This window comes from Ziziphus jujuba, chromosome 4, assembly GCF_031755915.1.
Source record: "Ziziphus jujuba cultivar Dongzao chromosome 4, ASM3175591v1".
NCBI classification, from domain to species: domain Eukaryota; kingdom Viridiplantae; phylum Streptophyta; class Magnoliopsida; order Rosales; family Rhamnaceae; genus Ziziphus; species Ziziphus jujuba.
In genome coordinates, this window is record NC_083382.1 from 33,490,553 (window position 1) to 33,518,021 (window position 27,469).

Sequence of the window (27,469 nt, forward strand, 5' to 3'; positions counted from 1 at the left end):
ACAAAACCCCCACAAATCTCAGCCAACGGCCACCGCACGCGCCGCCGGTGGCGACGGTTGCCGGTGACCGCAGTGGCTTGCCGGAAGTCACTGTTCCGGCGAGTACCCAGTTGCACCGCCGGTCCCTGTCCGCTAATTCCGACCTCCTGAATCCAAATCCGGTGTTCTTTTCCTCTAATTTGCGATGGTTTGGGAGAATTGAGGAGTCGAATCCCGGAAGCTTTCCGGCGAGATTCCGGCCACCTCGGGTCCGATCTCTGGAAAGTAAGACTGAATCCGTGATCCTCATCACTCAAGCTTCGATTTGGTATATCACTCGTAATTTTTAGTTGTTGTTTGTGTTCGCTCCCCGGGTACCCATTTGGGAGTTACCCGATTAAAATATTAATATATTTGGTTGGTGTACTATGAATGTTTTAGGTGCTCGTGCAAGTAGTGGAGTTGATCCTGCGGAGGATCTTAGCTGATATACGCGCTTAAGGTGAGTAACCCACCTTTAAAAATATTTTGGGGCAATTAATTATATTTAATTGGTGTTTAATTGGTATTTGAATTATGCTCATGTGGTGCAATTTAATTATGATTTTATTGTGATTTAATTTTATTTATTATGCATGAGCAAAGTATTTTTAGTAATAAATTGTATGTGGTTTTAATATTATTTTTGGGCATAATTGGTTTAAATATTTTTGAGAAAATATTTCTTTATATTGGTGGTTTAATTTTTATAATTATGCCCATGGTATATTGTTTGTTGAACCTCGTATTACGAGAAAAATTATTGTTTTACTGTTATCGATGTTTTCGTACCGGGTTGTTAAAGGAAAATATGTGGGATGGTAATGTGCAAATTGGTATATTTCCCACAGTAATTTTGAAAAAACGGTACGGTCATAATTGATTTAATAATTATTTTAGACGCATTCATACAGTATTGGTGTTCTGGTGTATATATATGGTTAGCGCGCAAGTATTATGTCTCCAGTGAGTTGCCATTGGACCGTGGGCAGGCAAGTTTGATATTGGCCACAGCCGCCCCCCTCTTTGGCCGGGATGACGGTTTCAGCAGCGGTACTGTCGGGACGTCGAAGTGCCGTTTGCAAGTTTCTCTCTTTAATCTCCCCGCCAGTCGGTGCTCGGGACGCTGGGTATCGGAGGGCATCACCGGTATATGGTGTGGTGCGTCAAGTGTAAATTTTCAGATAAAATTTCAAACCCCAAAAGTGTTCAAAATTTATTTATTATAATTTATTACATTTTATTTATATTTGGGGTATTTATTTATTTATTGTTTATTAAGTTGTTTGATCCCTTGGTTTTCGGGAATACGAATATCGAGTTTTGTGAAAATGTTTTAAAAAGGGAACATTTCCAACAGAGTGATTAGTGAGAGTTTTGAGAGAAATTATTATTTTCAACTGCTATTATTTATTTACCTATTTAATTGCCGGTATTAATTAAATTCCCTTATTTGTTATATTATTAATATTAAAAGTGTTCAGTAGCTAAGGTCGCTCGCTAAGATGATTAGCATCTCACGTTTTTAAATTCCGTTCCCTTAGGTGCAAAGGGTGGTAGGCGTTCTTCCGGAGTGAACCAATTCTCCGCCGCTATCGTAGTTCGAGAAGTACCTTTGTACTCGTTCAATTCAGTTGTAATATTTCTTTCATCTTTGTTGTATTTTCTATCAAATAGCACTTCATGAAGCTCTGTATACTATTCTGGACACTTATGTTTTATTTATGCACTGGATTACTGTTATTCTTGTGAAGTGCTATAAAATTGTGGAATCAATTTGTAGTATTGTGGGAGGAATAAGGGGATGAATATAGAAGTGTGTTTTCAGTGCAAGTAACTTTTGGTAAGTCCTACCCTTAGGGGAGGTGCTGTCGAATTTTCCGTTGGAAGGTTCGGTGGTATTTCCCTGGGATCAAGGCTTGTCTAGAGTCTCGGGAAGGAATTCTGGACGGGTCCTGACATACTTGTTTTCGATGAAGAGGTGAGAAACATTGCCCATGTTAGCAAATCATATACATACATAGGACTATGTAAAAACTGTGAAATATATATCATATGATTCTAGAATAAGAAAAAAAGTACTCAAACATCAAGGGAAATGTTATTAACTTGATATTTTCATTAACTTTGATAATTATTCTTTGGATGAAACATGCGATCGATGATCCGTAGTTCATGCCTATAAATGACTGATCTTACATCTCAATTAAATTCAGTAACTCTCACTGAGCATATATTGCATTCATAACAAAAACAAATCAATTAATGGTGATCATATATATAAAACGTGGAGATATATATATATATATATAGTCCGTCTATGGTGTCGACGGTCCTCATGCGGACCACAGTATTGGTGATGATTTTTCATAGTATTGGTAACGATTTTCTAAAAAATCGTCGTTAATACTATGAAAAACCGTTACTAATACTGCAGTACTCATGCGGACCGTTCTCACCATAGAATTTCTGTGTATATATATAGTCATATCTTTGCGTAGTCAACAGTAGCCTTCCCATCGTGAGCCTTTCTGAAGAAGTGCTTGACGTAGTCCGAATACAGAACTCGCTTGTAAATGGGTTGTTCTCCACTTGCAAGCAATTCAGGCAACGGGCCGATGATGTCATGGGGCCTTGGGTTCACAAAAATGGGAACTGATATCCTGTTCTTGCTCCCGTTGGCAACCACACAGTGCTCAACGCTCTTGTATCGACCATTGCTCATTATCTGCAGCGCATCTCCCACGTTGATGACAATGGAGCCTTTCACCGGAGGGACATGGATCCAGCTGTTGTCTTGTAGGTCTCGCACGTACAGTCCGCCAATGTCATCTTGGAGAAGGATTGTAAGAGTTGAGACATCGGAATGGAGGCCGACTCCCACGGTGAGCACAGGGTTTGGGCAGATGGGATAGTAGTTTATGTTAATTCTGCGAGATCCCATTAGAAGATCTTCTTTGCTTTTGTCAATCTCTGTCACATTGAGTTTCTCCATCAGCATCTTCAGTAGTTGTTTAACAACTGCTTCGCTCTTCCTCATGTACTCTAGCAAACCATCCCTGCAAGCAGCAGGCCACAATGCAGAGGCCTCATCATCAGAGACATAGAAGAGACTGAGGTAGTCCTTCCACTCCAGAGCTTTCTCTGCCTGCGGGCTAAAGCTGGTGCCATAGCGGATGGTGTTGGAAGGCGAATTGTCCTTGGAATACTTGTTCTTCTCCTGAGCAGGCAGCCCAAAGAAGCGAGGGGTTGCTTCCTTGGCATTTTCCAGAACTTGAAGGGGGACTCCGTGGTTGACAATCTGAAAGAACCCCCACCTCTCTGCCGCATTACAAATGGCATCCACAACACCGGTGGTGTTGGGGTCGGATAGGTCGATGATGGGAATGGCATTCTTTGGGACGATTTTGGTCATGCAAAGCCTTTCTTCCAGAGGTTGGATATATTGGTTTGGGAGGGTTTTGATCCCTGTTTCTGAAAGACCCTTTACTCCATGTTCTTTGGTTAGCACAAAATCGATGGAGAAATCAGAGGCAAGGTCGGTGTTGTTGGTCACAGCCATTGTTGGAGCCATTAGTGCAATGAGCTTGGGATAAGATGAAAATTAATAGAGAATATTAGTAAGTAAATAGAGATTAATATGAAGCTAGCTAGAAAGGGGAGGTACAGAAGCTTTTAGTGCGGTTTACAAGCATTGAAGAGGACCTATTTATAATACAATGTCCAACAAACGGCTGCTGTGCCCCATGTACATGTTCTCACCAAGTCAATTCTTTATCGAAATAAATAAGAAATATAAAATTTAAAAAAAAATAAAAATAGAAGGAGCGAGGATAAGGAAAACAATAAGAGTAAATAAATATTTTGTCAACTATTGTTGGGTTATGGGTTTGACACATTGATAAAGGATAATTATTGTGAATGGTAAAAAAACAATTAGATATTTTGTTGGCTGTTGTTTTTCACTTCTTTTTTTTTTGGTCATTTTCCTCGCACAAAATATGGTGTTTTGTTGTTCTTTGTTTTTCATTCATTTTAACATTAAAACCACGTCATTTTGGAAATTTCACCTAACAAACTTATTTAATCTCTCTCTTTTTTTTAAAATTATTTGATACATAGATAGGAAAAAAGGTGTAATTTGTAAAATTGCTTAGCCGATTTGGTTTGAGTGAGGCTTTTCATTCATTAATGAAAAATGTTTATCAAAAAAAATAATAATAATAAATTCACTAATGAAAATTCCAGTTAGATTGATTTTGAGTCAACTATATACAGGACGTTCTTTGATTAAAACTTTTTAGTAGAACTCCTTAGGGAGTCCTAACCATAAAGTGAAAAATTCCACCTAGCGAGCATGTCACTATGTCACGTGGCTAGTCTGACAAAATAAAATCAGCCGCCGCCCACCTCTCTCATTTAAGTAAATAATAAAAAAATTAGCTAAAGCTTTGTAGATGTAATAATTAATTTTTCTAATCAATATTTGATAAATTATTATTTTAATTTTTTAAAAAATTACAAAATGGTAATTTAAACGTTGTGTACATACCCTGCTTAATTATTTGTAATAATATACAATGACGAAAAAATATATATATATATATATATACAATACATAATATGTATATACATACTATTATTTTCAATTATAATTTAGTAGGTAATCTAATTCATGTAATGGTTAAATATAGAGAGATAAAATCGACAAAGTGTAGATGATAATATCTATCTATAATATTTTATTATTTTTTATTTTTTAACACTAAAAACTAATAAGAAAAAGTGATTTTTTTTATTGTATCTAATTGAATTATCATATGATGTATATTGCACTATTTTTTCTTTTAAATGAAAATTTATATATTTTTTTTTGTCCTTCTTTAATCTTATGTTACATTATTATTGTATATCATAAAGTGAATTAGATAGCTCATATTAGATCAAAATTGCTATTATGTACAGCTCAATCTATAGTTCAGTTTAAATATATGTTTATAATTACATATATAACATAGTACGTAACTATATATAAACTTAGTTTGCATAAGAAAAAAAAAAAAATGCTAAACAGTAATATAAAACAACAATTTTTAATTAAATGAAAAAGATTATACAGTATATGAACTAAAATTTAAAGAGTATATAATAATGTAAAAATAAGGTTTAAATTCAAAAGCTATAAAACTCAATACTTTAAATTCGAAATAAGAGTAATTAATTTTAATAAATACTTCTAAAAGTTTGTTTTGAGTAAAGAAGTTTGTATAAAATCAAGAATAGCATAGTTTTTTTTTTTTTAATCATTAATTACCTTTTTCCGGCATTAATTATGTGTGAATATGAAATTTGCTTAAAAAAATCAGCAATTACTTTACCTATAAACATAAACAAAGTAATATTTCAAACTTTTAAAACCACACTTTTGACCTTTGCTTATAAAGAATGCCAAACATGGAGGAAAAATAAAAATAAAAATGTAATTAAATACAGCCTGAGGGTGGCCGGACGGTAAATCCGGCCATGAGTTCTGGTATAAATGTTTTAGGTAAAAAGCATCTGCCATTGCTGCTGTCACGAAAGGTAAGATTCTCTCTCTATTTTTTTTTTTTAAAATTTTAAATTTTTTTTTTTTTTTTTTTTTTTTTGGGGTTAAGAACGAAATAGATTCTCAATCAATTCTGCACATTTTCTTTTTTTGGCCACCTTGGATATTCTTTTTCCCTGCTATATATAATTTGAGTACGATCGAATCCAAGTTGAAAGCAGCCATTTACCAACAGCTAGCTAATGCACAAACGCAAACCCAATTAGCAAGATTCCTTTTAGGCCTCTCCTGTTAAACATAACATGTGGATGTGGGCATTGTGTACCCTTAAGGATTCATGTTGGTGCACACCTGGCATACTTTGCTACTTTGCTTAGGATAAGAAAAATTTAGAAATAATATATATCAACATATCATCATTTTAAGTGTCACTTTAGTTTGTAGATTGTATTCTTAGTTTTCGTTTTTCTATCAATCAAGTATACCATGGAAAAAAGTATTATCATTCAAAAAGATCACCCGAAAATTCAATTAATATTTATGTGGATAAATAAAATAAAAAAATTTCGAATTTAGGAGTTGTTTATAAGAGTTTAGGTTTCCTAGATGTTAAAACTTTGTATTCGTGTTTAGTTTTATATAATTTCTTATTATTCTTCGAAAAAAAATAAAAGGATAGAAAAGAGTTTAGTTTGCGGCTTAATAATCAAGAGTGGAATCTTTGAATTGAAAGAATTTCCGCTAATTAATGATACAGTAAACAATGAGAGTTTGACCGGGTCATATATAGTGCGTAGAGGCCATCATAAAGGACCAAAGAAAGTAGGAGTGTCCCAACTCCCCCAATTAGCCTTAGACTTGCAAGGAAAGAGTCCCTCTGTCTCTCTTTCTCTGGTATATGAAATTGAACTAACTTAAACCAGAAATTATAGTTAGAACACAAGTATACAAGAAATTTCGGGGAAAAGATTAGGTGCATGAACTTTATTTCCAAATGTCTTCCCTACCAAACACCCTTTTCCTCAACCCCCTGTATTTTATGACTTATTATATGGTCACATGCCTAATTCTTACAATAAAAAAAAATTATTCAAAAGAATTTAAAATAGTCAACTGAGTCTCCTAAAGCAGAGTTTAAAATCCACTTACATTAATTTTTTTAATTATAAAAAAAAAAATAAGGAATTTGGTAGCGAACAATTCTTTAGACATCGTGCTATAAATAGATCTTCAAGGCTCCAGTGTTTGCACCAAATTAACAAGTTCTTGTCTCTTTCAATTTCCTCATCCATTTCTCTTTTATCTCTCTCTCTCTCTCTCTCTCTCTCTCTCTCTCTCTCTCTCTCTTTTTAAAAGCTTTCAATCAATTAAATTATAATGGCTCCGACAATGGCTGTAAGTAACTATGATATCTCCGACTTTGTGTTACACAAAGGACATGGAGTCAAGGGTCTATCAGAGACGGGCATCAGAACCCTCCCAAACCAATACATCCAACCCATCGAAGAAAGGCTTTGCATGACAAAAGTTGTGCCCCAAGACTCCATTCCCATCATAGACATCTCCAACTGCATGGAGGACCCGAAAGTTGCAGAAGCCATTTGCAACGCAGCAGAGAGGTGGGGATTCTTTCAGATTGTCAACCACGGAATCCCCATTGAAGTTCTGGAGGATGCCAAGGAAGCAACCCGCCGCTTCTTTGGGCTGCCTGCTAAGGAGAAGAACAAGTATTCCAAGGACAATTCGCCTTCCAACAACGTCCGCTATGGCACCAGCTTTAGCCCGCAGGCAGAGAAAGCTCTGGAGTGGAAGGACTACCTCAGTCTCTTCTATGTCTCTGATGATGAGGCCTCTGCATTGTGGCCTGCTGCTTGCAGGGATGGTTTGCTAGAGTACATGAGGAAGAGCGAAGCAGTTGTTAAACAACTACTGAAGGTGCTGATGGAGAAACTCAATGTGACAGAGATTGACAAAAGCAAAGAAGATCTTCTCATGGGGTCTCGCAGAATTAACATAAACTACTATCCCATCTGCCCAAACCCTGAGTTGACTGTGGGAGTTGGCCGCCATTCCGATGTGTCCACACTTACAATCCTCCTTCAAGATGACATCGGTGGCCTCTACGTTCGAGACTTGGAAGACAACAACAGCTGGATCCATGTCCCTCCGGTTAAAGGTTCCATTGTGATCAATGTGGGAGATGCTTTGCAAATTATGAGCAATGGCAGATACAAGAGCGTGGAGCACCGAGTGGTAGCGAATGGGAGCAAAAACAGAATATCTGTTCCCATATTTGTGAATCCAACACCAAATGACATCATTGGTCCATTGCCTCAAGTTCTTGCCACTGGAGAGAAACCCCTTTACAAGGAGATTCTGTATTCCGACTATGTCAAGTACTTCTTCAGAAAGGCTCACGATGGAAAAGCCACGGTTGACTATGCAAAGATCTAATCGATCGGCCGCCGACGCAGCTCCTTCCTTGAATACTCATATACAATTCTTTTTGTGTATTTTTGTTTTATTATTTTTTCTTTCTTTTGCTAAATTAATTCTTAAATTGTATTTATGTTGTACTGAATTACTTCTTTAATATTTTTATTACCATATGGTTTCTGGTAAAATGTAAGACCAAATAATTTCTTTTACTTAATGAATAATGCTATATACTCTGTCCTTGCCTTGTATTTAATTTCTTCCTGTCAAAGATTATTTATTATGTCTCTGATATATACTCCAACATGGCTTCATATATATATATATATATATATATAGATATATACTCTTTTACTTATACATATACTCTTTAACTTTACTATATATATATATATATATTAACAATAGACTTTTACAAATTGACTGTAGCATAGAGAACTTTTAGTTAACAAATTAATTAATTATTATATTCATTTTGTTGTAAAGAATAAAAACTCCTTAATCCTCATGAGAAATATTGAGCTTTTTAATTAGTTTCATGGCTTTATAGTTCAGAAGTTACAAAAGGTGGCTAGTCGGCTTTCAAGAGTTGTTCATAACTCAATTATTTAAGACCTCATGTATCCAAAAAGACTTCCTACGTTCTGTTTCCCATTCCATTTTCCCTATCTCTATCCATCATTTATACTACGACCTCATTAAAAAAATATTAACAAATACATAAAACAAACTAAGTTATTAAAAAAAAAAAAAGCGCTTTTTAATAAAATAAGATTCTATCAAATACTGTTATGACAAGAATACAAACTTAAAAATAGGAACAAAAAAAATCTCCATCCACCATGTAAATGTTTCCATTGAAGGTTATTTTCAACAAAAACATAAATTCTACATAAATTACTACATTATAGAGATAGGAAACTTTGTTTGAAAATAATGGAAAAGATGATAAAAAAAAAAAAAAAACTACTTGTAAAAAGGACGATTATGATTTAAAATAGATTTTGAGATTTCCGAAATGTCAAAGTGACTTTACACTAGGCCATTTAATTTGGTGATAAATTTGTGGCTTTTATGGCATTTGAGAGTTGATGTGCTTTCTTGCCAAAAATAGAGCTGGTCTTTGCTTGTATCTTTTATCATTATTTATGAAGAAGTGGCTAGTTCAAAGCCTCCATTTTTTATTGTCGTTAGTAATTTCTCAATAAAAGAAGAGTAATATTTATCAAAAATATTTATTAAATGACATGTATCGATATATTATTGATTAATATATTTGTACAATATAAATATAGATAAATGAACTTTTAAGCAAATAAATAAATTAAAAATATATACATTAAACATGATTATATTATTCATCACATGACTTAATAAACAAATTTTATAAAGATATTTGTAGCTCTAGCATTATTAACGAAAGAATCATAAAGTTTGCTGTCTCTACAAGGGGAAAAAGCAATTCTCATTTACCCAAAAAAAAAAAAAAAAAAAAGGAAGGAAAACAACATGGAGAAAAAGGTATATACCACAACCAAATCAAACAAAACATATGTTACATGTTTTTCTTCAGTACTAAATTACATTAGTTTGACCGTCTTATTTATTTATTTATTTATTTTAAGGAAAAAGAAACATTCCATTAAACAACAGCAGCCATGGAGGCACTTCCTCCACCCAAATTCTAGTATCATTATTCGTTACAACATAAACGGTCCTTGGTCTAAAGGAGCATAAAATAGATGCCGAAGACATAGTAAGTCTCTTAATCTTCTCATTGAGAAAACAATGGTTATGAACTAATATATAAACTACTCGTTATAATTATAACAGACAACACTATAAATGATCAGGCGATAGATTTTTGTCTAGGCAATACAAAATATAAAATAAGAAAATTAATAATTAATAAGAATTTGGACCAAAAAAAAAGTATGTTAATATTGATGATAAAATCTTTATTATATTTTTGGTTATTGTATCTATTTCTTTGTTAATAATTCATTTTTATTTCTTGTAAAAGTTTTAAATAATTCTTTACCACGTAGGGATATAGGCACCATGTGAAGCAGGATAAGTTTGAAGGGAATTAGAAACATTTGGAACCATTCCATTATAATTAATATGGAAAAAGAAAAAAAGAAAAAAAAATGGAAAGTGAAGAAAAGAAGGGGAAAATATACCATAATTATAATGAAAAAAAAAAAAAGAGTATATATGTATGAAATCACAAGGGATGAACCCATGGTTTTAATATGAGAATTATTGTTTTATTAGCTTTTTGATTGCAAATTAGAATTTAAAATTCAATTAATAATTAAATATGAGTTATTGATAGTAAAATCTTATATAGAAAAATAAATTTTATTGGATCTTAATAAATAATAAATATATTTTTAAATTTTCAACTTTAATATGATTTTTTAAAAAGTAAAAAACAAAATCCTGAAATGATTCTATATAAGTTTCATCATCGTATATGTACAGATAATAGAGTGCTATAGAATGCTGATATCTAGCATAATGATAATAAAGTTGTATGGTATGTATACCTGACCATGGTAGAACCAAAAAAGGGGAAAAAAAATTGTATGCCTTTTTTTTTATTCTTTTTCTTTTTATTTTTCTTTAAAAAAATAAAAACATTGTGTGCCTTGGTGTTTTATATCTTTGTTACACGACGCCAATTAACTAAGTTGAATTTCATTAAAAAATTAATTAAAAAGGAAAGACAAAAGACAAATTAATTAAAGCGAACAAATTTTTAGTAGCAGACAAAGTTGATTGAGTCCTAAGTTCTATGTTCTATATCCGTCGCCAATAAGACCAATATTTTTATGGCATATATATAACTATATATATATATATATATATTCACGTTGTCACGAGCACTAAGATCAATATTTTTATGTCATATATATACCTGTATATATATATATATATATAAATATATATATTCACGTTGTCACGAGCCTGCTAGCAACCAGATAAATCTTATCTTATCCACTTAAATATGAGCACTTTGAAAGCAACCAAAAAAAACAAAAAAACAAAAAACGTATACATATATACAAGCTGTTTATAATTTGTTGCAATATTATTATATATATATATATATATATATATATATATGTTTAATGATTTAATCTTTTAACAAAGAAGATAACAGGATTAATTAAAACGTTTAGACAACTTACAATTTGGAAGACGACAAAATTGACTAGAACAAGGGTGGTGTTCATTTCATATAACAAAAGTAAAATGGGAATGAAAGTGCATGCAATTTCCAGGAAGCATGCATATGCACCGTGCACGTGCATAATTCCAACTTCTCTTTTCTTTGGTTCTTTTGAGGAATATATGCGCGTGAATATATATATGTATATACATCCTACAAATATATGTTTTTAATAATTTCATAGATGGAGTTGGTGCGAATATTAATAGTAATAACAATAATTTTGAATATTAAAATAGCAAAGGAGGACGGTGGGGTGGCTGCTAATTCTGAGGCATTCTACTATAAATAAGCTCTTCATCTCTCCTAAGTTTCATCATCGCCTGGCTTCAAATTCATTAGTTAGCTACTAGCTACTTATTTCATATTCCGCATTCATACCCTCATTACATAATACTACTTTATAGTTAAGGCTCTAAATTTTTTAAGGCGCAACATCTCGCAAGCAATGGCTCCAACATTGGCTGTTATCAACAACATCACCAACCCTGCCTCTGATTTCTCAGACTTTGTGCTAACCAAAGGTCATGGAGTAAAGGGTCTATCAGAAACAGGCATCGAAACCCTTCCAAAACAATATATCCAACCTCTGGAAGAAAGGCTTTGCATGACCAAAATCATCCCAGAGAACGCCATTCCCATCATCGACCTATCCGACCCCAACACCACCGGTGTTGCGGACACCATTTGTAATGCGGCAGAGAGGTGGGGGTTCTTTCAGATTGTCAACCACGGAGTCCCCCTTCAAGTTCTGGAGAATGCCAAGGAAGCAACCCGCCGCTTCTTTCGGCTGCCTGCTCAAGAGAAGAACAAGTATTCCAAGGACAATTCGCCTTCCAACACCGTCCGCTATGGCACCAGCTTTAGCCCGCAGGCAGAGAAAGCTCTGGAGTGGAAGGACTACCTCAGTCTCTTCTATGTCTCTGATGATGAAGCCTCTGCATTGTGGCCTGCTGCTTGCAGGGATGGTTTGCTAGAGTACATGAGGAAGAGCGAAGCAGTTGTTAAACAACTACTGAAGGTGCTGATGGAGAAACTCAATGTGACAGAGATTGACAAAAGCAAAGAAGATCTTCTAATGGGATCTCGCAGAATTAACATAAACTACTATCCCATCTGCCCAAACCCTGAGCTCACCGTGGGAGTCGGCCGCCATTCCGATGTCTCAACTCTTACAATCCTTCTCCAAGATGATATTGGCGGACTGTACGTGCGGGACCTACAAGACAACAGCTGGATCCATGTCCCTCCGGTGGAAGGCTCCATTGTCATCAACGTGGGAGATGCGTTGCAGATAATGAGCAATGGCCGATACAAGAGCGTCGAGCACCGTGTGGTTGCCAACAGGAGCAAGAACAGGATATCAGTTCCCATTTTTGTGAACCCACGGCCCCATGACATCATCGGCCCGTTGCCTGAAGTGCTTGCAAGTGGAGAACAACCCATTTACAAGAGAGTTCTGTATTCGGACTACGTCAAGCACTTCTTCAGAAAGTCTCACGATGGGAAGGGTACTGTTGACTACGCAAAGATATGAATCTTTTTTAACTTTTTACCCACCGTCTTCTTCTGATTTATAAGCATCAAATTCTTTTGTGTTGCAACAAGTGACAATAAACGTGATCAAAAGCGTATCGATGATTAAAGCAATTAAGAGTGAGATTACTTTCATTCATCCAAAGATTTTTTTTTTTTTTAACCACTTTAATTATGTAAATGGGCACACATAAGCTGTCCTTTGCCTTGAATATATATTTTCTGATTACCCGCCTTTAGTTTAGATGCACAATCATTCTTTTTCTTTCCTTTCAACTTTAATCTACTTAGATATTCTATTTTTACTCTGTTTTAGTCAAATAGGTTAAGGGTTTAGTCATGAAGCTTCATTTGCGATCCGCACTATCAGTTACAACAAGATATGCCGAGACATTGTAACACCACTAGAAGAGATAATTAAACAGCGAGCAGTACTAGTTGATCTTAAACCAACATATGATAATACAACACCCCATGATTTTGCCAGTTGGAAAGTGTCCTATATTCAAAGTGGCTGGATATAGAGTGATTGGAATTACCCTGCTGACCTAGCGTCATTGCTTAGCTATTCGCTTGTGTTTAAATTTACGCTTTCGATCATATTAGCAAAATGGTACACGTAAGTTTTGGAGGAATGAACTCATTAATTTCTTTTTGTATCAGCAAATCGTAAAGAGTGTACAATTTTGATTTTATATCATGTCGGTCATCTTTTCATTAACCTTATTACCATTGACTTCCTGTTTATGAAAAAGATACAAACTTTCAAATGTATAAAACATTAACATACATCATTATATTTATTCGCTTTCTTGATATATATAATACACTGATCATTCTAGGCACTTGTTTCTCTTATTCATCCACAAAATAAAGGATGATGGACCTTCATTTAATTTATATATTTCTCTAACACTCATCTTTTGGACTTCTTTTTAGATTTTGAATTCAGAATTTTTTAGATCTCTGATTCTGATACCATATTGAATTATCACTAATCTAAAAAACGTAAGCTAACAGAAGATGAATTTTTATTTCATTTATATTTTTCTTCAACAAAGATTCATTTAAAATAAAAACGAACTATTTTTGGGAACCAAAATTTAAAAAAACAAAGTAATTAAAATATTATCTCTTCCAAAACTATAAGCAATCTAGGAATGGCAATTTGTCCCACACGACCCGATCCCCATGGTGCACTGTCCCTAATGGGGCGGTTTTTTCCAAAAAAATCGAGATTACAGGGCTGGCTCGGGGCAAAGGTCTAAAAACCGAACCAAGGACAGGGAATAAACATCCCGCCCTGAACCCGGCCCGTTATATATATTTATTTATTTTTTCATTTTTTCTAGTTTCATTTATGTAAAACATCATTTTCTTCTTCTCTTACAAGCTCCAACACTAAGCCCTCAACTTTGGCTGCCGACATCGATGTATTTTATTGTATTTTTATTGCATTTTAGTCACTTTATTTATATTTTATTTATTAAAAAAATTATATAAATTTTTCAAAAAAAAATTATATGAATAATAAAAAAAAAGGGAAAAAACCACCTTGCCTTGTTCTCGATTGGGGAATCCCGTCCCCACCCCGCCCATAAAGAAACGAAAAAAACCGTGGGAACGGGATAGAAAATTCCCTACGGGGATGGAGACGAGATTTTAAAAACTAGCCTCGTCTCGTCCCGTTGACATTCCTAAAGCAACCTATTATCCATCTAAGTGTTCTACTCCTATTACAATAGTAAACTTATGATGCTAATAGTACTCCAATCAAACACTCTCAGAGAGGAAGAAAAGGTAGTTAATGAGAGAAATAGTGATAAAGATAGAGAGAGAGAGAGAGAGAGGCTTAATCCAAACTTTTATTTTTTCATAGAAAATAAAATTTGACAGAGAGAGAGAGGCTTCAATCCAAACTTCTATTTTTCCATAGAAAATAATGATTTTAGCAAGAATAGGTGTTGAACTTGTAAGTAAGGAGGCTTAAATAATGGAGGACTAAGAGGATGTCAAGCGTTGAGTGTTCATGGCTAATTTAATGACTCTACTTTTATCGTTCATTGTCATTTTCACTTTTCTAAACCCAAAAAAGGAGTTAGAAACTTTATGTCTCCCAATAAATGTGGACAATAAAAGTCCAAAAAAAAAAAAAAGAAAGTAAAAAATAAAATGAAATGAATATTGAACGAGGGGAGGAAAAGCTGCCCATGAATTGAGTTGATGAAAATAGACGTGCACGCCAACCCCACCGTTGCATCTCTTGGCGTTTTTCTCTGGATATTCATCGATTATTATTCCAGCTGCCAAGCCAAGTTCACGTGAGTCGTGACAAGCAAATCTCGCTCTCAGATGAGCTAGGATACACTAAAGGCTATGAATGTGATATCGTAACTAGGTGGTGGGTCTTATCGAGCAGCTTTAAACCATTCAATAACATTTATTATTCAAACTCATCTTTAATGGACCAAATTCTTGTAATTTAACTGACCACTATACAAATTCATTCAAAACTTAAAACTCACACGTTAAAAACCAATTAACAAACTATTAAAACAGCGGTCATAACCATTAAATTGGTTTTTAAAATCAAAATTTTCCAGCATTAAAGAAAAAAGAATTTACTTTCCATTTCCTACATTCTCCGTTTCTTTCTTTCTTTTCCTTTTTCCCATTTTATCCACCTATAGCTGACACACGTTTTACTATAGTAATGTAAAAGATGGTTGCCTATTTTTCTAAGCAGGGATTGAAAAGCCAATTGACTAAAGTCTAAACTATATAATAATAAAAGGTTGTTCTTAATTTAAGATAATGTGTATGTATAATGATGGAAGAATACACTGTTACCAAAAAAAGACAAAAGAAAAAAATGATGGAAGCACACTTATATATAATTTGTATACTTTTGATTTAATGGACTGCATGGCTGGTTTTAATAGTGAGCTCTATTTTGAAAGTGGTCGTTGCTATCTATGGACCATCCCAAAAAATATTGGTAGTTTTTTGTATATGTTACCACAAAGTGAGTTTCTTTTTCTTTTTTCCTCCATAATTCCTCAAAATTGTCTTCCCTAATGTATCAAAGTTACAACCTCACACTTATCAACTGAATCAATCTCACATGACTACCATAAAATGAATTAAAAAGCCTAATTGATCAGATTTTACCAAAAAAAGAAAGCCTACTTTCAGAACTAATCCAAATTGGCATGCACAATCATGAAGAGAGCAAGGGAATATAAGGAGCACTCGGGGGGGATCCACTCTTTGGCCTCATAGTTTCAACGGGCAAAATCTTATACGATCATAATTAATTAAGTAGTTAATTCAGTTTAGTGACATATCTTTACTGAATTTCAAGGATCAACTAGAATTGTCGCAATCAGTTGCTAGAATCTCGATCCTTGGTTTGGGTTCAAGAAATTTCAAGAGCTAGTGCTGCAAAATAATGTAAACTGGATTCAATTACTATTAATTAATTTCATTCAGGATAGAATAATATATTTTAATGTATCATATATTTTTGTAGTTTAGTAGTTAGGATGCATATATGTATATTATATATCTATATATGTATGTATGTATATATATATATATATATATAAGTTAATAGCTTCACGAATTGCTAGTCTACTTTTATGTCAGGGCCCGTCCAAAATTTTTCACCGGAACCCTAGACAAGCCCTGATCCCAGGGAAACCCTACCGGACCCTCCTATGGAAAATCCGGCAGAACCTCCCCTAAGAGATGAACTTACCACAAATTCCTGCACTGAAAACACACTTCTATAACATCTCCTTATCCCTCCCACGATACTACAAGTTGATTCCACAAATTTCAGCACTTCAAAAGTAAATAACAGTAATCCAGTGCATAATAAATACATAAGTGTCCCATACAGTATACAGAGCTTCATGAAGTACTACTAAGTATAGAATACAACAAGAGTGAAAGAAGTATTACAACTGCAATAAAGGAAGAATAGGGTACTTCACGAACTAAGACAGCGATGAAGATCAAATCCGCTCCGGATGAACACCGACAACCTGGTACCTAGAGGAACAGAATTTGAAAATATGATATGCTAATCATCTCAGTGAGTGACCCTATCTACTATACAATTATAATACCACGGTAATAAAGTAGATAAATAATAATTAATTGGAAATAATAATTTCTCTCAAAACCCTTACAATTCTCTCGGTTGGAAAAGTTCTCCTTTTTAAAACCTTTTCACAAAACCCTTTGTTCGTATTCCCCGAAAACCAAGGCATCAAATAGATACCAGAAACAGTAATAATTATATTTTTAATTCCGATACAATATCAAAATATTTATTTTAAAATCCCAATTCTGAAATCACTTGATGCACCCACTATATACCAGTGGCGCCAACAGTACCCAACGTCCCAAGGTACCGCCAGACAGGAGGTTATAGAAAGAAACCGGCATACGGTCGCGTGGTGTCCCACTGCACCGCTGCTAACTGGTGTCCCGGCCATGGAGGGGGGGCCTACCCTCGTCCGATGGCAACCACAGGACAACCTCATAATATCACCTGCGCGCTACTCATACCCACCTGCGCACTAATCACATCCGTGTGCACACTAACCATATCACATATAAACAGAACACCAGTACGTGCACAGTGCATCTAAAAAAAATCACAAATTCCACATATTTAATTTATATATTAAAATCTCAAATTTTCCACAAACATAACATGTTTATTCCATCCAATTGAACCCGAAAATTCTCCACAATTTCTTTATAATCAACATCATAAATTCCATGATTTTCAAATCCACCAACTCCCAAATCCACCAATTTAAATATCCACATTTTCCCAATAGCATAAATAATTCTTGAAATATAATAATTAAATCACATAATATTCCATGGGCATACTTTATAAAAATTGAAGTCACCAACGTAAACAAATATTTTCCTTGAAATATTTAAAAATCAAATCATGCCCAATTTAATGTTAAAACCACAAGAATTTCATAAATAATTGAATTCCACAATAAATCAATTAAATATTTGGCACATAGAATTTAAATTCCAAATATTCAAATCACACATAATATTCACCAATTTTAATTCCCAAAATTAATTTGAAGGTTGGTCACTCACCTTAAGCACGTATCTCAATCAAGATCCTCTGTAGGATCGACTCCACTACTCGCACGTGCACCTAAAACATCCACAATACACCAAACCACAAATATTAATATTTTAATCGGATAACTCCCAAATGGGTGCCCGGGGAGCGAACACCAAACGATATCTAAAATTTACAAGTTATATACCGAATCGAAGCTCGAGTGATGAGGATCACGGATTCGGTCTTACTTTTCGGTGATCGGACCCGAGGTGGTCGGAATCTTGCCGAAAAGCTTGCGGGTTTCTCCGCAATTCTCCCAAACTGTCGCGAATTGGCAGAAACGGATGCCGGATTCGGGTTCCAGAGGTCAAACATAGTGGACGAGGACCGGCGGTGCGACTGGGTACTCGCCGGAACAGTAACTTCCGGCGAGCCGCCACGGTCACCGGCAACCGTCACCGGCGGCGGCGCGTGCGGTGGCCGTTGGTTGAGATTTTTTGTAGATTTGTAGATCGAAGGAAGAGGAATCCAATGGGACCGGCGGTGAGGCAAACGGAGGCCGAACGGTGGAGAAATCGGGGTTTGAAGAATTTCAGCCCCTCGCCGGAAAAAGCTCCGATCCCGGTGCGTCGGAGGTCCGGTGGCCGTGAAATTTGGTGGGTAGGCCGGACTTGAGGAGATGGTGAGGGATGGCTGGCGCGTGTGGCCTGAAAATGGCCGGAAAGGGGTCAAACGGCGGTGGCCGGCGATGGAGGGAAAAATCGCCGCCGATCTTCGCCGCCTCGATATGGGCGCATCCGGTGACCAACGGTCGTGAAATTTTGGGGTTTTGCCGGAAATGGGGAGGGGCGTCCATCCGGCCAGAGCGTGTAACGTGAATCGGCTGGAAAATATGAAGATTCCGGCTGCCGGTCGGTTTCTCTCTCTCTCTCTCTTTCTCTCTCTTCCCCGAGATTTTTGTCAAATAAAAGCCACCGTTGTGGCACTGTTCATTCCACGTGGACCAATCAGGTGCTGACACATGGCATTACTGTGCACTTAAGCCAGATATAATAAAATATTATGGTATCCGGCAAACTTCAAACGTCCATAACTTTTCAACCAAATGTCCGATTTAAGTGTGCCGCTAGTCTATGAACTCGTATCGACGAGTATTTTACAACCATACAAGAGTCAAAACAAAATTACACAACGAGAAAAAGTCAACTTGGGGCACCTTTTGGACTGTTTGCACCTCAACTTGTTTTGCCCATAACTTTCAAACCGTAGCTCCGTTTTCGACGTGCTACTAGTTTACGAACTCGGAGCATCATGCACTTCGCTACGGTACCCTGGTCAACTTGAAATTTCAACTCGAACAAAAAGTCAACTTTTGACCCGCTCGATCAACGGTTAACCTCGGTCAACGTGCACGAATTCCGATATGATTTGGGACGGGGTGTTAATGTCTGTTTAATGTTTGTGGAAAAATTCCTCGTTATATATAATTTATAGCCCATATAAATATATATATATATATATAAATAATAAAATTTATAGCCCATATAAAAATAATAATAATAATAATAAAATTTATAGCCATGTGTGCTTACTAGGATGTGGATAGTCTACGTGGTGGGCGCCTCAATATTATTGATGTTACAATTCGATTAAGCAAATTTGGTACGTAACTTTGGTGAGCATTTTTATTTCCTTATCTTATATATCTTTACTTCTTATATAATTTATTGCGATGGAGTAATACTCAAGTTGTAATTATAAAAAAATTATACAGAGGACACGGCTTGGACATTTTATTATAAATATAGGACTTCTTCAAGGATCGTAAAGCAAACCAACTAACAGCTTATCTACTTCCCCAAGCCAGCTTCCAATATTAACCACTGATTTTCTTCCTTCAATTTCTTACTAATCTCCATTAATTTCCATCTTATCCCAAGCTCTTGCAATGGCTTCAACAATGGCCGCGATCAACAGCGCCACCGACCCTGCCTTTGATTTCTCAGACTTTGTGTTAACCAAAGGTCATGGAGTAAAGGGTCTATCAGAAACAGGCATCCAAAACCCTTCCAAGCCAATATATCCAGCCTCTGGAAGAAAGGCTTTGCATGACCAAAATCGTCCTTGAAAACGCCATTCCCATCATCGACCTATCGGACCCCAATGGCACTGGTGTTGCGGACGCCATTTGTAATGCGGCAGAGAGGTGGGGGTTCTTTCAGATTGTCAACCACGGAGTCCCCTTCAAGTTCTGGAGAATGCCAAGGAAGCAACCCGCCGCTTCTTTCGGTTGCCTGCTCAGGAGAAGAACAAGTATTCCAAGGACAATTCGCCTTCCAACACCGTCCGCTATGGCACCAGCTTTAGCCCGCAGGCAGAGAAAGCTCTGGAGTGGAAGGACTACCTCAGTCTCTTCTATGTCTCTGATGATGAAGCCTCTGCATTGTGGCCTGCTGCTTGCAGGGATGGTTTGCTAGAGTACATGAGGAAGAGCGAAGCAGTTGTTAAACAACTACTGAAGATGCTGATGGAGAAACTCAATGTGACAGAGATTGACAAAAGCAAAGAAGATCTTCTAATGGGATCTCGCAGAATTAACATAAACTACTATCCCATCTGCCCAAACCCTGAGCTCACCGTGGGAGTCGGCCGCCATTCCGATGTCTCAACTCTTACAATCCTTCTCCAAGATGATATTGGCGGACTGTACGTGCGGGACCTACAAGACAACAGCTGGATCCATGTCCCTCCGGTGAAAGGCTCTGTGAAGTCCAGCCGCACCAACCACAGCCACCATTTTTTACAGCCACCATTTTTGACACCATTGCTGCACCGAATGGATTGTTCAACAATTGTGGGCTAAGCTGTTGAAGATTGTGGCCATTCAACCAACCTTGTAAGCCTATAAATAGGCTCCTTCCCGTTGCATGAAAACCAAGTCAAGAGAGCAAGCTCAATAAGTTCCAGAGAGAGCTTGAGAGAAGAGTGAGCAATTCCAGAGAGAATTGGAGAGTGTAGAGAGAGATTTCACGTGAGAATCCAAGAGAGAAGTTTTTATTTTTGTATTTTATTTCCAAGAGAGTAATAGAATTCTTTTATTTTTCTTCTCATATTTCTTCTCTAAAGTGGTCAGAGAACCACAACAAGTGGTGTCAGAGCTCCAGGTCGAGAGCTTGGGTTCAAAATTTGAAGAAACAAAGCTACTGTTCTTCAAGTTGGTGTTTTGCAAAGTTGCTCAAATAATTAATTTGACAATATCAGGTGAAAGTACCCGACGAGAGGAGAACATACAAGTTCGCTGGAGAGAAAGAAACCGTTGCACGCGCCCGCACGCGCCACCTGAATATTGTCTGCAACAAGTCACGCGCCTCACGCGCCGCACGCGCCGTCTGGAGGTTGAAGACGACCACGTCAGCAGCCACGTCAGTAGCCACGTCAGCGCACCCCTGCCACGTCATCTGCCACGCCAGCCGACACGTCGTCAGCCACGTCATCTACCGCGTCATCTACCACGTGTTGACACGTCAGCACCATCTGCCACGTCATCAATATTTTCTGAAATTACGGAACAGCCCTGAAGTATTGGAAATTACAGATTGACCCCTGTAGTTTTCTGAAATTACGGAACAGCCCCTAAATTATTGGAAATGACAGATTGACCCCTGTAGTTTTCTGAAATTATAGAACAGCCCCTGAATTATTTGAAATTACAGATTAACCCCTGTAGTTTCTGTATTTGCAGGTTGACCCAGAAATTTTGTGAAATTACAGTTTTGCCCCATAATTTCTGGTAATTATATTTTGACCCCGGAAGAGTCAAGTCCACCATTTTCGGCCGTTCCGGACGCAACGGTTAACTTCGTTTTGCCAAATTCAGCTCCATTTTTGTTCAAGCCATAATGTCAATGGAAGAATCATCTTCGGGAGCTATGGTTAAGCTCACTGCCACAAATTATACACTTTGGAGACCTCGGATGGAAGATCTCCTCAATTGTAAGGATCTGTTTGATCCTATAGAAGCTAAAGGCGAAAACCCCGATCCCAGCAAAGTAGCAGAATGGAAGAAATTAAACAAGAAAACGATCGGTCAGATCAGGCAATGGATCGACCACAGTGTCTTCCATCATGTAGCAAAGGAAACGGATGCATATGCCCTCTGGACAAAATTGGAGGACATGTACCAGGCCAAGACTGCTCGGAACAAAGCCCTGTTGTTTAAGCGATTGGTAAATTTAAAATTACAGAGTGGAACTTCTGTAGCCGAGCATACCAGTGAGTTTCAGAGCTTGGTAAATCAACTATCTGCTGTGGATTACCAACTAGGGGATGAGGATCAGGCCATCCTACTTCTAAGCTCTCTTCCAGACAGTTGGGAGACATTGGTAGTCTCTCTCAGTAATTCGGCCCCGAATGGCAAACTTACTATGTCGATGGTTAAGGATGCCATATTTAATGAAGAGGCCAGGAGAAAGGACATGGGCATGGATCAGTCACATGCCCTCGTCACAGAGAGAGGAAGACAGCAAAGAAATGGTCGAGATAGGGGGAGAGGCAGGAGCAAGAGCAGAGGCAGATCTACAGACGGTAGAAAATCATCATATAAGTGCTATCATTGTGGCTTGGAGGGTCACATGAAGAAGAACTGCAGAAAGTTGTTGAGAGAGCAGAGACTCCAAGGTAATCAGCCGAAGAAGGATGGAGAGACACTAGTCACTGTTACAGGCGAAGTGGCGCTCTGCTCCACCGAAGAAGAGACATGCCTTCATATAACAACCCAAGATGTTGAGTGGGTAGTCGATACTGCAGCATCCTACCATGTCACTCCACACAGAGATTTCTTCAAAACGTACAAAGCAGGAGACTTTGGTACGGTAAAGATGGGAAATTCCAGTTTCGCAAAGATTATGGGAACTGGTGATATTCAGATAAAAACGAATGTTGGTTGTACAATCACTTTGAAGGATGTCCGTCATGTTCCAGATCTTCGGCTTATTCTACTTTCGGGAGCAGCCTTAGACAAGCAAGGCTATGACAACTACTTCAGCAAAGGCACATGGAAAATGACGAAAGGTGCCATAGTTGTCGCCCGAGGACATATTTGTGGAACGCTATACAAGACTCATGTGAAGATATGTGCAGATAGCCTCAATATTGCAGAAGGAGAGGCGTCTCAAAATCTGTGGCACCAGAGACTCGGTCACATGAGTGAAAAATGATTGTCCACTTTGGCAAGGAAGAAGCTTATCACTGTTTGCAAGGATGCTGTGCTAGATCCTTGTAATCACTGCTTGTTTGGTAAGCAACATAGAGTCTCCTTCAGTTCCTCTGCATTGAAAAGATCAGAGTTGCTTAGTCTGGTGCACTCTGATGTTTGTGGTCCCATGGAGGTGGAATCATTAGGTGGCAACAAGTATTTCCTGACCTTCATTGATGATGCTTCACGGAAGGTATGGGTATATTTCTTGAAAACAAAGGACCAGGTATTGGATTACTTCAAACTGTTTCATACCATGGTAGAGCGTGAAACAGGAAATAAGCTGAAATGTCTCTGTTCAGATAATGGAGGCAAGTATACTTCCAAGGAGTTCGATGCCTACTGCAAAAGACACGGCATTCGACATGAGAAGACGGTCCCTCGCACCCCACAACATAATGGAATAGCCGAAAGAATGAACCGAACCATTATGGAAAAGGTCAGAAGTATGATCAGTATGGCTAAGCTGCCAAAGCCATTCTGGGGAGAAGCTGTTCGTGCCGCCTGCTATTTAATCAACAGATCACCGTCAGTACCGTTGAATTTTGAAATTCCGGAGAAAATGTGGTCGGGTAAGATTCCCTCCTACTCTCATTTAAGAGTGTTTGGTTGTTTAGCTTATGTACATGTATCCAAGGAGCTCAGACAGAAGCTCGATGCAAGATCTACTCCATGCATCTTTATAGGATATGGAGATGAAGAATTCGGATACAGGTTATGGGACCCGAAAACAAAGAAGATTATTAGAAGCAGGGATGTAGTATTCCATGAAAACCAGACAATGGAAGACATTGAAAAACCCAGAATGTCTCCTAATTGTAGTACTAGTGCCGAGAATTTTTGTCCTAATCCAGCACCAGCACAAATAGCCACAGAGGATAATGAGGTGCATGAAGATATACCAGAAGCAGACCAGGAGGAAGAAGGGGATATTGAGCAGGGGGAGACTCAATCCTCTCAAGCAGCTGCAGGGCCATCACAGCGGTCAGATGATGGTACACCTCCTGAAACCAGTGGTTTACAAGTTCGGAGATCTGAGCGAGGCCGAATTCCATCAAAGAGATTTCCAGAATCTGAGTATATTCTGCTTACTGAAGAGGGGGAGCCAGAGAGTTTCCAGGAAGCTGTTTCTCATCAAGAGAAGGAAAAGTGGCTGCAAGCAATGCAAGATGAGATGGAATCCTTGCAGAAAAATCATACTTATGAGTTGGTTGAGCTTCCAACAGGAAAGAAGGCACTAAAGAATAAATGGGTGTTCAAGCTCAAGAAAGATGGCAGCGGAAAGGTGGTGAAACACAAAGCCCGATTGGTGGTCAAAGGATTTCTTCAGAAGAAAGGAATTGACTTTGATGAGATTTTTTCACCAGTGGTAAAAATGACTTCAATTCGAGTCATTTTTGGTTTAGTAGCATGTCTAAACCTAGAGCTTGAACAGATGGATGTGAAGACAGCATTTCTTCACAGTGATTTACATGAAGAAATATACATGGAGCAGCCAGAAGGATTTGAGGTTTCAGGGAAAGAAAACCTCGTATGCAAGCTAAAGAAGAGCTTGTATGGCCTCAAGCAAGCACCAAGACAATGGTATAAGAAGTTTGACTCGTTTATGGTGAGTCAAGGTTATAAAAGGACTGCAGCAGACCAGTGTGTTTATATTCAAAAATTTTCAGGTGGAAACTTCATTGCACTTTTGCTATATGTGGACGACATGTTGATCGTTGGACAAGATGCAATGAAGATTAGTCAGCTGAAGAAAGAATTGTCTAAGTCCTTTGATATGAAAGACTTAGGACCAACTCAACAAATTTTGGGAATGCAAATAATCCGAGACAGGAAGAATAGAAGGTTATGGCTATCTCAAGAGAAGTATATTGAACGGGTGATAAAGAGATTCAACATGGATAAAGCCAAACCGGTCAGCATTCAACTTGCAAATCATTTCAAGTTGAGTAAGAGATTGTGCCCCTCATCCAAAGAAGAGATAGAGGAGATGGCGTCAGTACCATATTCTTCAGCGGTAGGAAGTCTAATGTATGCAATGGTGTGTACCAGACCAGACATTGCTCACGCAGTAGGTGTTGTGAGCAGATTTCTTTCAAATCCTGGAAAGAAACACTGGGAAGCAGTCAAATGGATTCTCAGGTATCTTAAAGGTACATCGAAGCTGTGCTTGTGCTACGGGGGAGGTGATCCAATCTTAGAAGGCTATACAGATGCAGATATGGCCGGAGACCCTGATAATAGAAAGTCTACATCAGGTTATCTCTACACTTTTGCAGGGGGAGCTGTGTCATGGCAGTCAAGATTGCAGAAGTGTGTTGCTTTATCCACTACTGAAGCAGAGTACATTGCCGCAGCAGAAGCGGGTAAGGAAATGTTGTGGTTAAAGCGTTTTCTCACAGAATTGGGCATCAAACAAGAAGACTACAAGATACATTGTGATAACCAAAGTGCCATGGATTTGAGCAAAAACTCAATGTATCATTCCCGTACAAAGCACATTGACATCCGCTATCATTGGATACGCGAAGTAATAGATCAACAGTTGCTGAAACTGATGAAGATCCACACAAAAGAGAATCCAGCAGATATGCTAACAAAAGTTGTTGTTCAAGAGAAGCTGAAGCTATGCAGAGACATAGCTGGAATAGATGGCAGATGACCATCAGTTTTTAAATGCGGCTGGAGGGGGAGAATTGTGAAGTCTAGCCGCACCAACCACAGCCACCATTTTTGACAGCCACCATTTTTGACACCATTGCTGCACCGAATGGATTGTTCAACAATTGTGGGCTAAGCTGTTGAAGATTGTGGCCATGCAACCAACCTTGTAAGCCTATAAATAGGCTCCTTCCCGTTGCATGAAAACCAAGCCAAGAGAGCAAGCTCAATAAGTTCCAGAGAGAGCTTGAGAGAAGAGTGAGCAATTCCAGAGAGAATTGGAGAGTGTAGAGAGAGATTCCACGTGAGAATCCAAGAGAGAAGTTTTTATTTTTGTATTTTATTTCCAAGAGAGTAATAGAATTCTTTTATTTTTCTTCTCATATTTCTTCTCTAAAGTGGTCAGAGAACCACAACAGGCTCCATTGTCATCAACATGGGAGATGCGCTGCAGATAATGAGCAATGGCCGATACAAGAGCGTCGAGCACCGTGTGGTTGCCAACGGGAGCAAGAACAGGATATCAGTTCCCATTTTTGTGAACCCAAGGCCCCATGACATCATCGGCCCGTTGCCTGAATCGCTTGCAAGTGGAGAACAGCCCATTTACAAGCAAGTTCTGTATTCGGACTACGTCAAATACTTCTTCAGAAAGGCTCACGATGGGAAGGGTACTGTCGACTACGCAAAGATATGAATCATACATATCCACGTTTTATATATATGATCACCATTAATTTGTTTCTTTTCTTTTTAAATGCAATTAATATATATACATATATATGTTCAAATCAATAAATGTTATTGTATTTAACCCAGAAGTAAGATCAATTTCTACAGATATTCTGCCGATGTTTCATCCAAAGAATAATTATATATGAAAGCTAATGAAAATATTAAGTACATATAATTTACTTTGCTTCGAGTAATTTTTTTTTTCTTATCAAATATTCATATGATACCTCGTGGTATTAAGTTCTAAACATGCTTTAACCTTTAAAAAAAATAATTAGGTCATATGTTTAATTATTCTTTTCCTTTCTACTTCTTTCTGACCAGTTAATTATCTCTTGTTTTCTTGGTTGAGTTCTTAGATATTTGAGTGTAAGCCATGAACTAAATAAATATATATATATATGTGAGTGCCAAAATAAAGAATAATACTATGTATGAATATCGACAATTGCCTCTCTACTTATGATCATGAAATTAATCCACAAGCTTCATCAATACTCATTACAAGAGAAAAAAAAAAAAAAAAAACCGACAGAGTTTAGTTTAGATTTCTGTCATAACCTTTCTGCTATATTTTGGTAGAAAAAGCACACACCTTTCTTTTAGTAAAGGATAAAATATCCTTTATCCAAAAAAAGAACTGATATAGCATATATATATTGAAAAAATTGCTATGACCAAGTTATTGAAATTTTTAATTATTGAGAGAATAATTTGCATTGAATTATATCAAACTTTATATATATTTGTATTGATATAAGGGTAGTTTTAATTCTTTTTTATTAGTGAATTTGTAATTTAAACGAGTTTTTTTTTTTCAATATAATATAAATGAGATTTGTTTTTGGACAATAAAAGAGAATTGAACTGGGTTTATTTTAGTTCCTAATGCGCTACCACAAACGGTAAAGATTATCCATTGACATTCTTTTT

At 37.0% G+C, this 27,469-nt stretch overlaps 4 protein-coding genes across 4 annotated transcripts; 3 read left to right on the plus strand and 1 right to left on the minus strand.

The window, feature by feature from the left end:
- Window positions 1-2,503: 2,503 nt before the first annotated feature.
- On the minus strand, window positions 2,504-3,675 carry LOC107415011 (feruloyl CoA ortho-hydroxylase F6H1-3). Its single transcript, XM_016023260.3, has one exon. The coding sequence runs from the start codon at window positions 3,590-3,592 to the stop codon at window positions 2,504-2,506; it is 1,089 nt and encodes a 362-aa protein (XP_015878746.3). The 5' UTR covers window positions 3,593-3,675.
- A 3,135-nt stretch (window positions 3,676-6,810) lies between these two features.
- On the plus strand, window positions 6,811-8,253 carry LOC107415055 (feruloyl CoA ortho-hydroxylase F6H1-3). Its single transcript, XM_016023324.3, has one exon. The coding sequence runs from the start codon at window positions 6,944-6,946 to the stop codon at window positions 8,018-8,020; it is 1,077 nt and encodes a 358-aa protein (XP_015878810.3). The 5' UTR covers window positions 6,811-6,943; the 3' UTR covers window positions 8,021-8,253.
- Window positions 8,254-11,420: 3,167 nt separating this feature from the next.
- Window positions 11,421-12,900, plus strand: LOC125421938 (feruloyl CoA ortho-hydroxylase F6H1-3). The gene has a single exon (XM_048472156.2). The coding sequence runs from the start codon at window positions 11,689-11,691 to the stop codon at window positions 12,775-12,777; it is 1,089 nt and encodes a 362-aa protein (XP_048328113.2). The 5' UTR covers window positions 11,421-11,688; the 3' UTR covers window positions 12,778-12,900.
- Window positions 12,901-19,834: 6,934 nt separating this feature from the next.
- Window positions 19,835-26,715, plus strand: LOC107415012 (feruloyl CoA ortho-hydroxylase F6H1-3). The gene is given in 4 exon segments (XM_016023261.3): window positions 19,835-19,945; window positions 19,947-20,121; window positions 20,124-20,645; window positions 26,221-26,715. Coding segments are annotated over 4 exon segments (1,086 nt in total). The 3' UTR covers window positions 26,499-26,715.
- The last annotated feature ends 754 nt before the right edge of the window (window positions 26,716-27,469 follow it).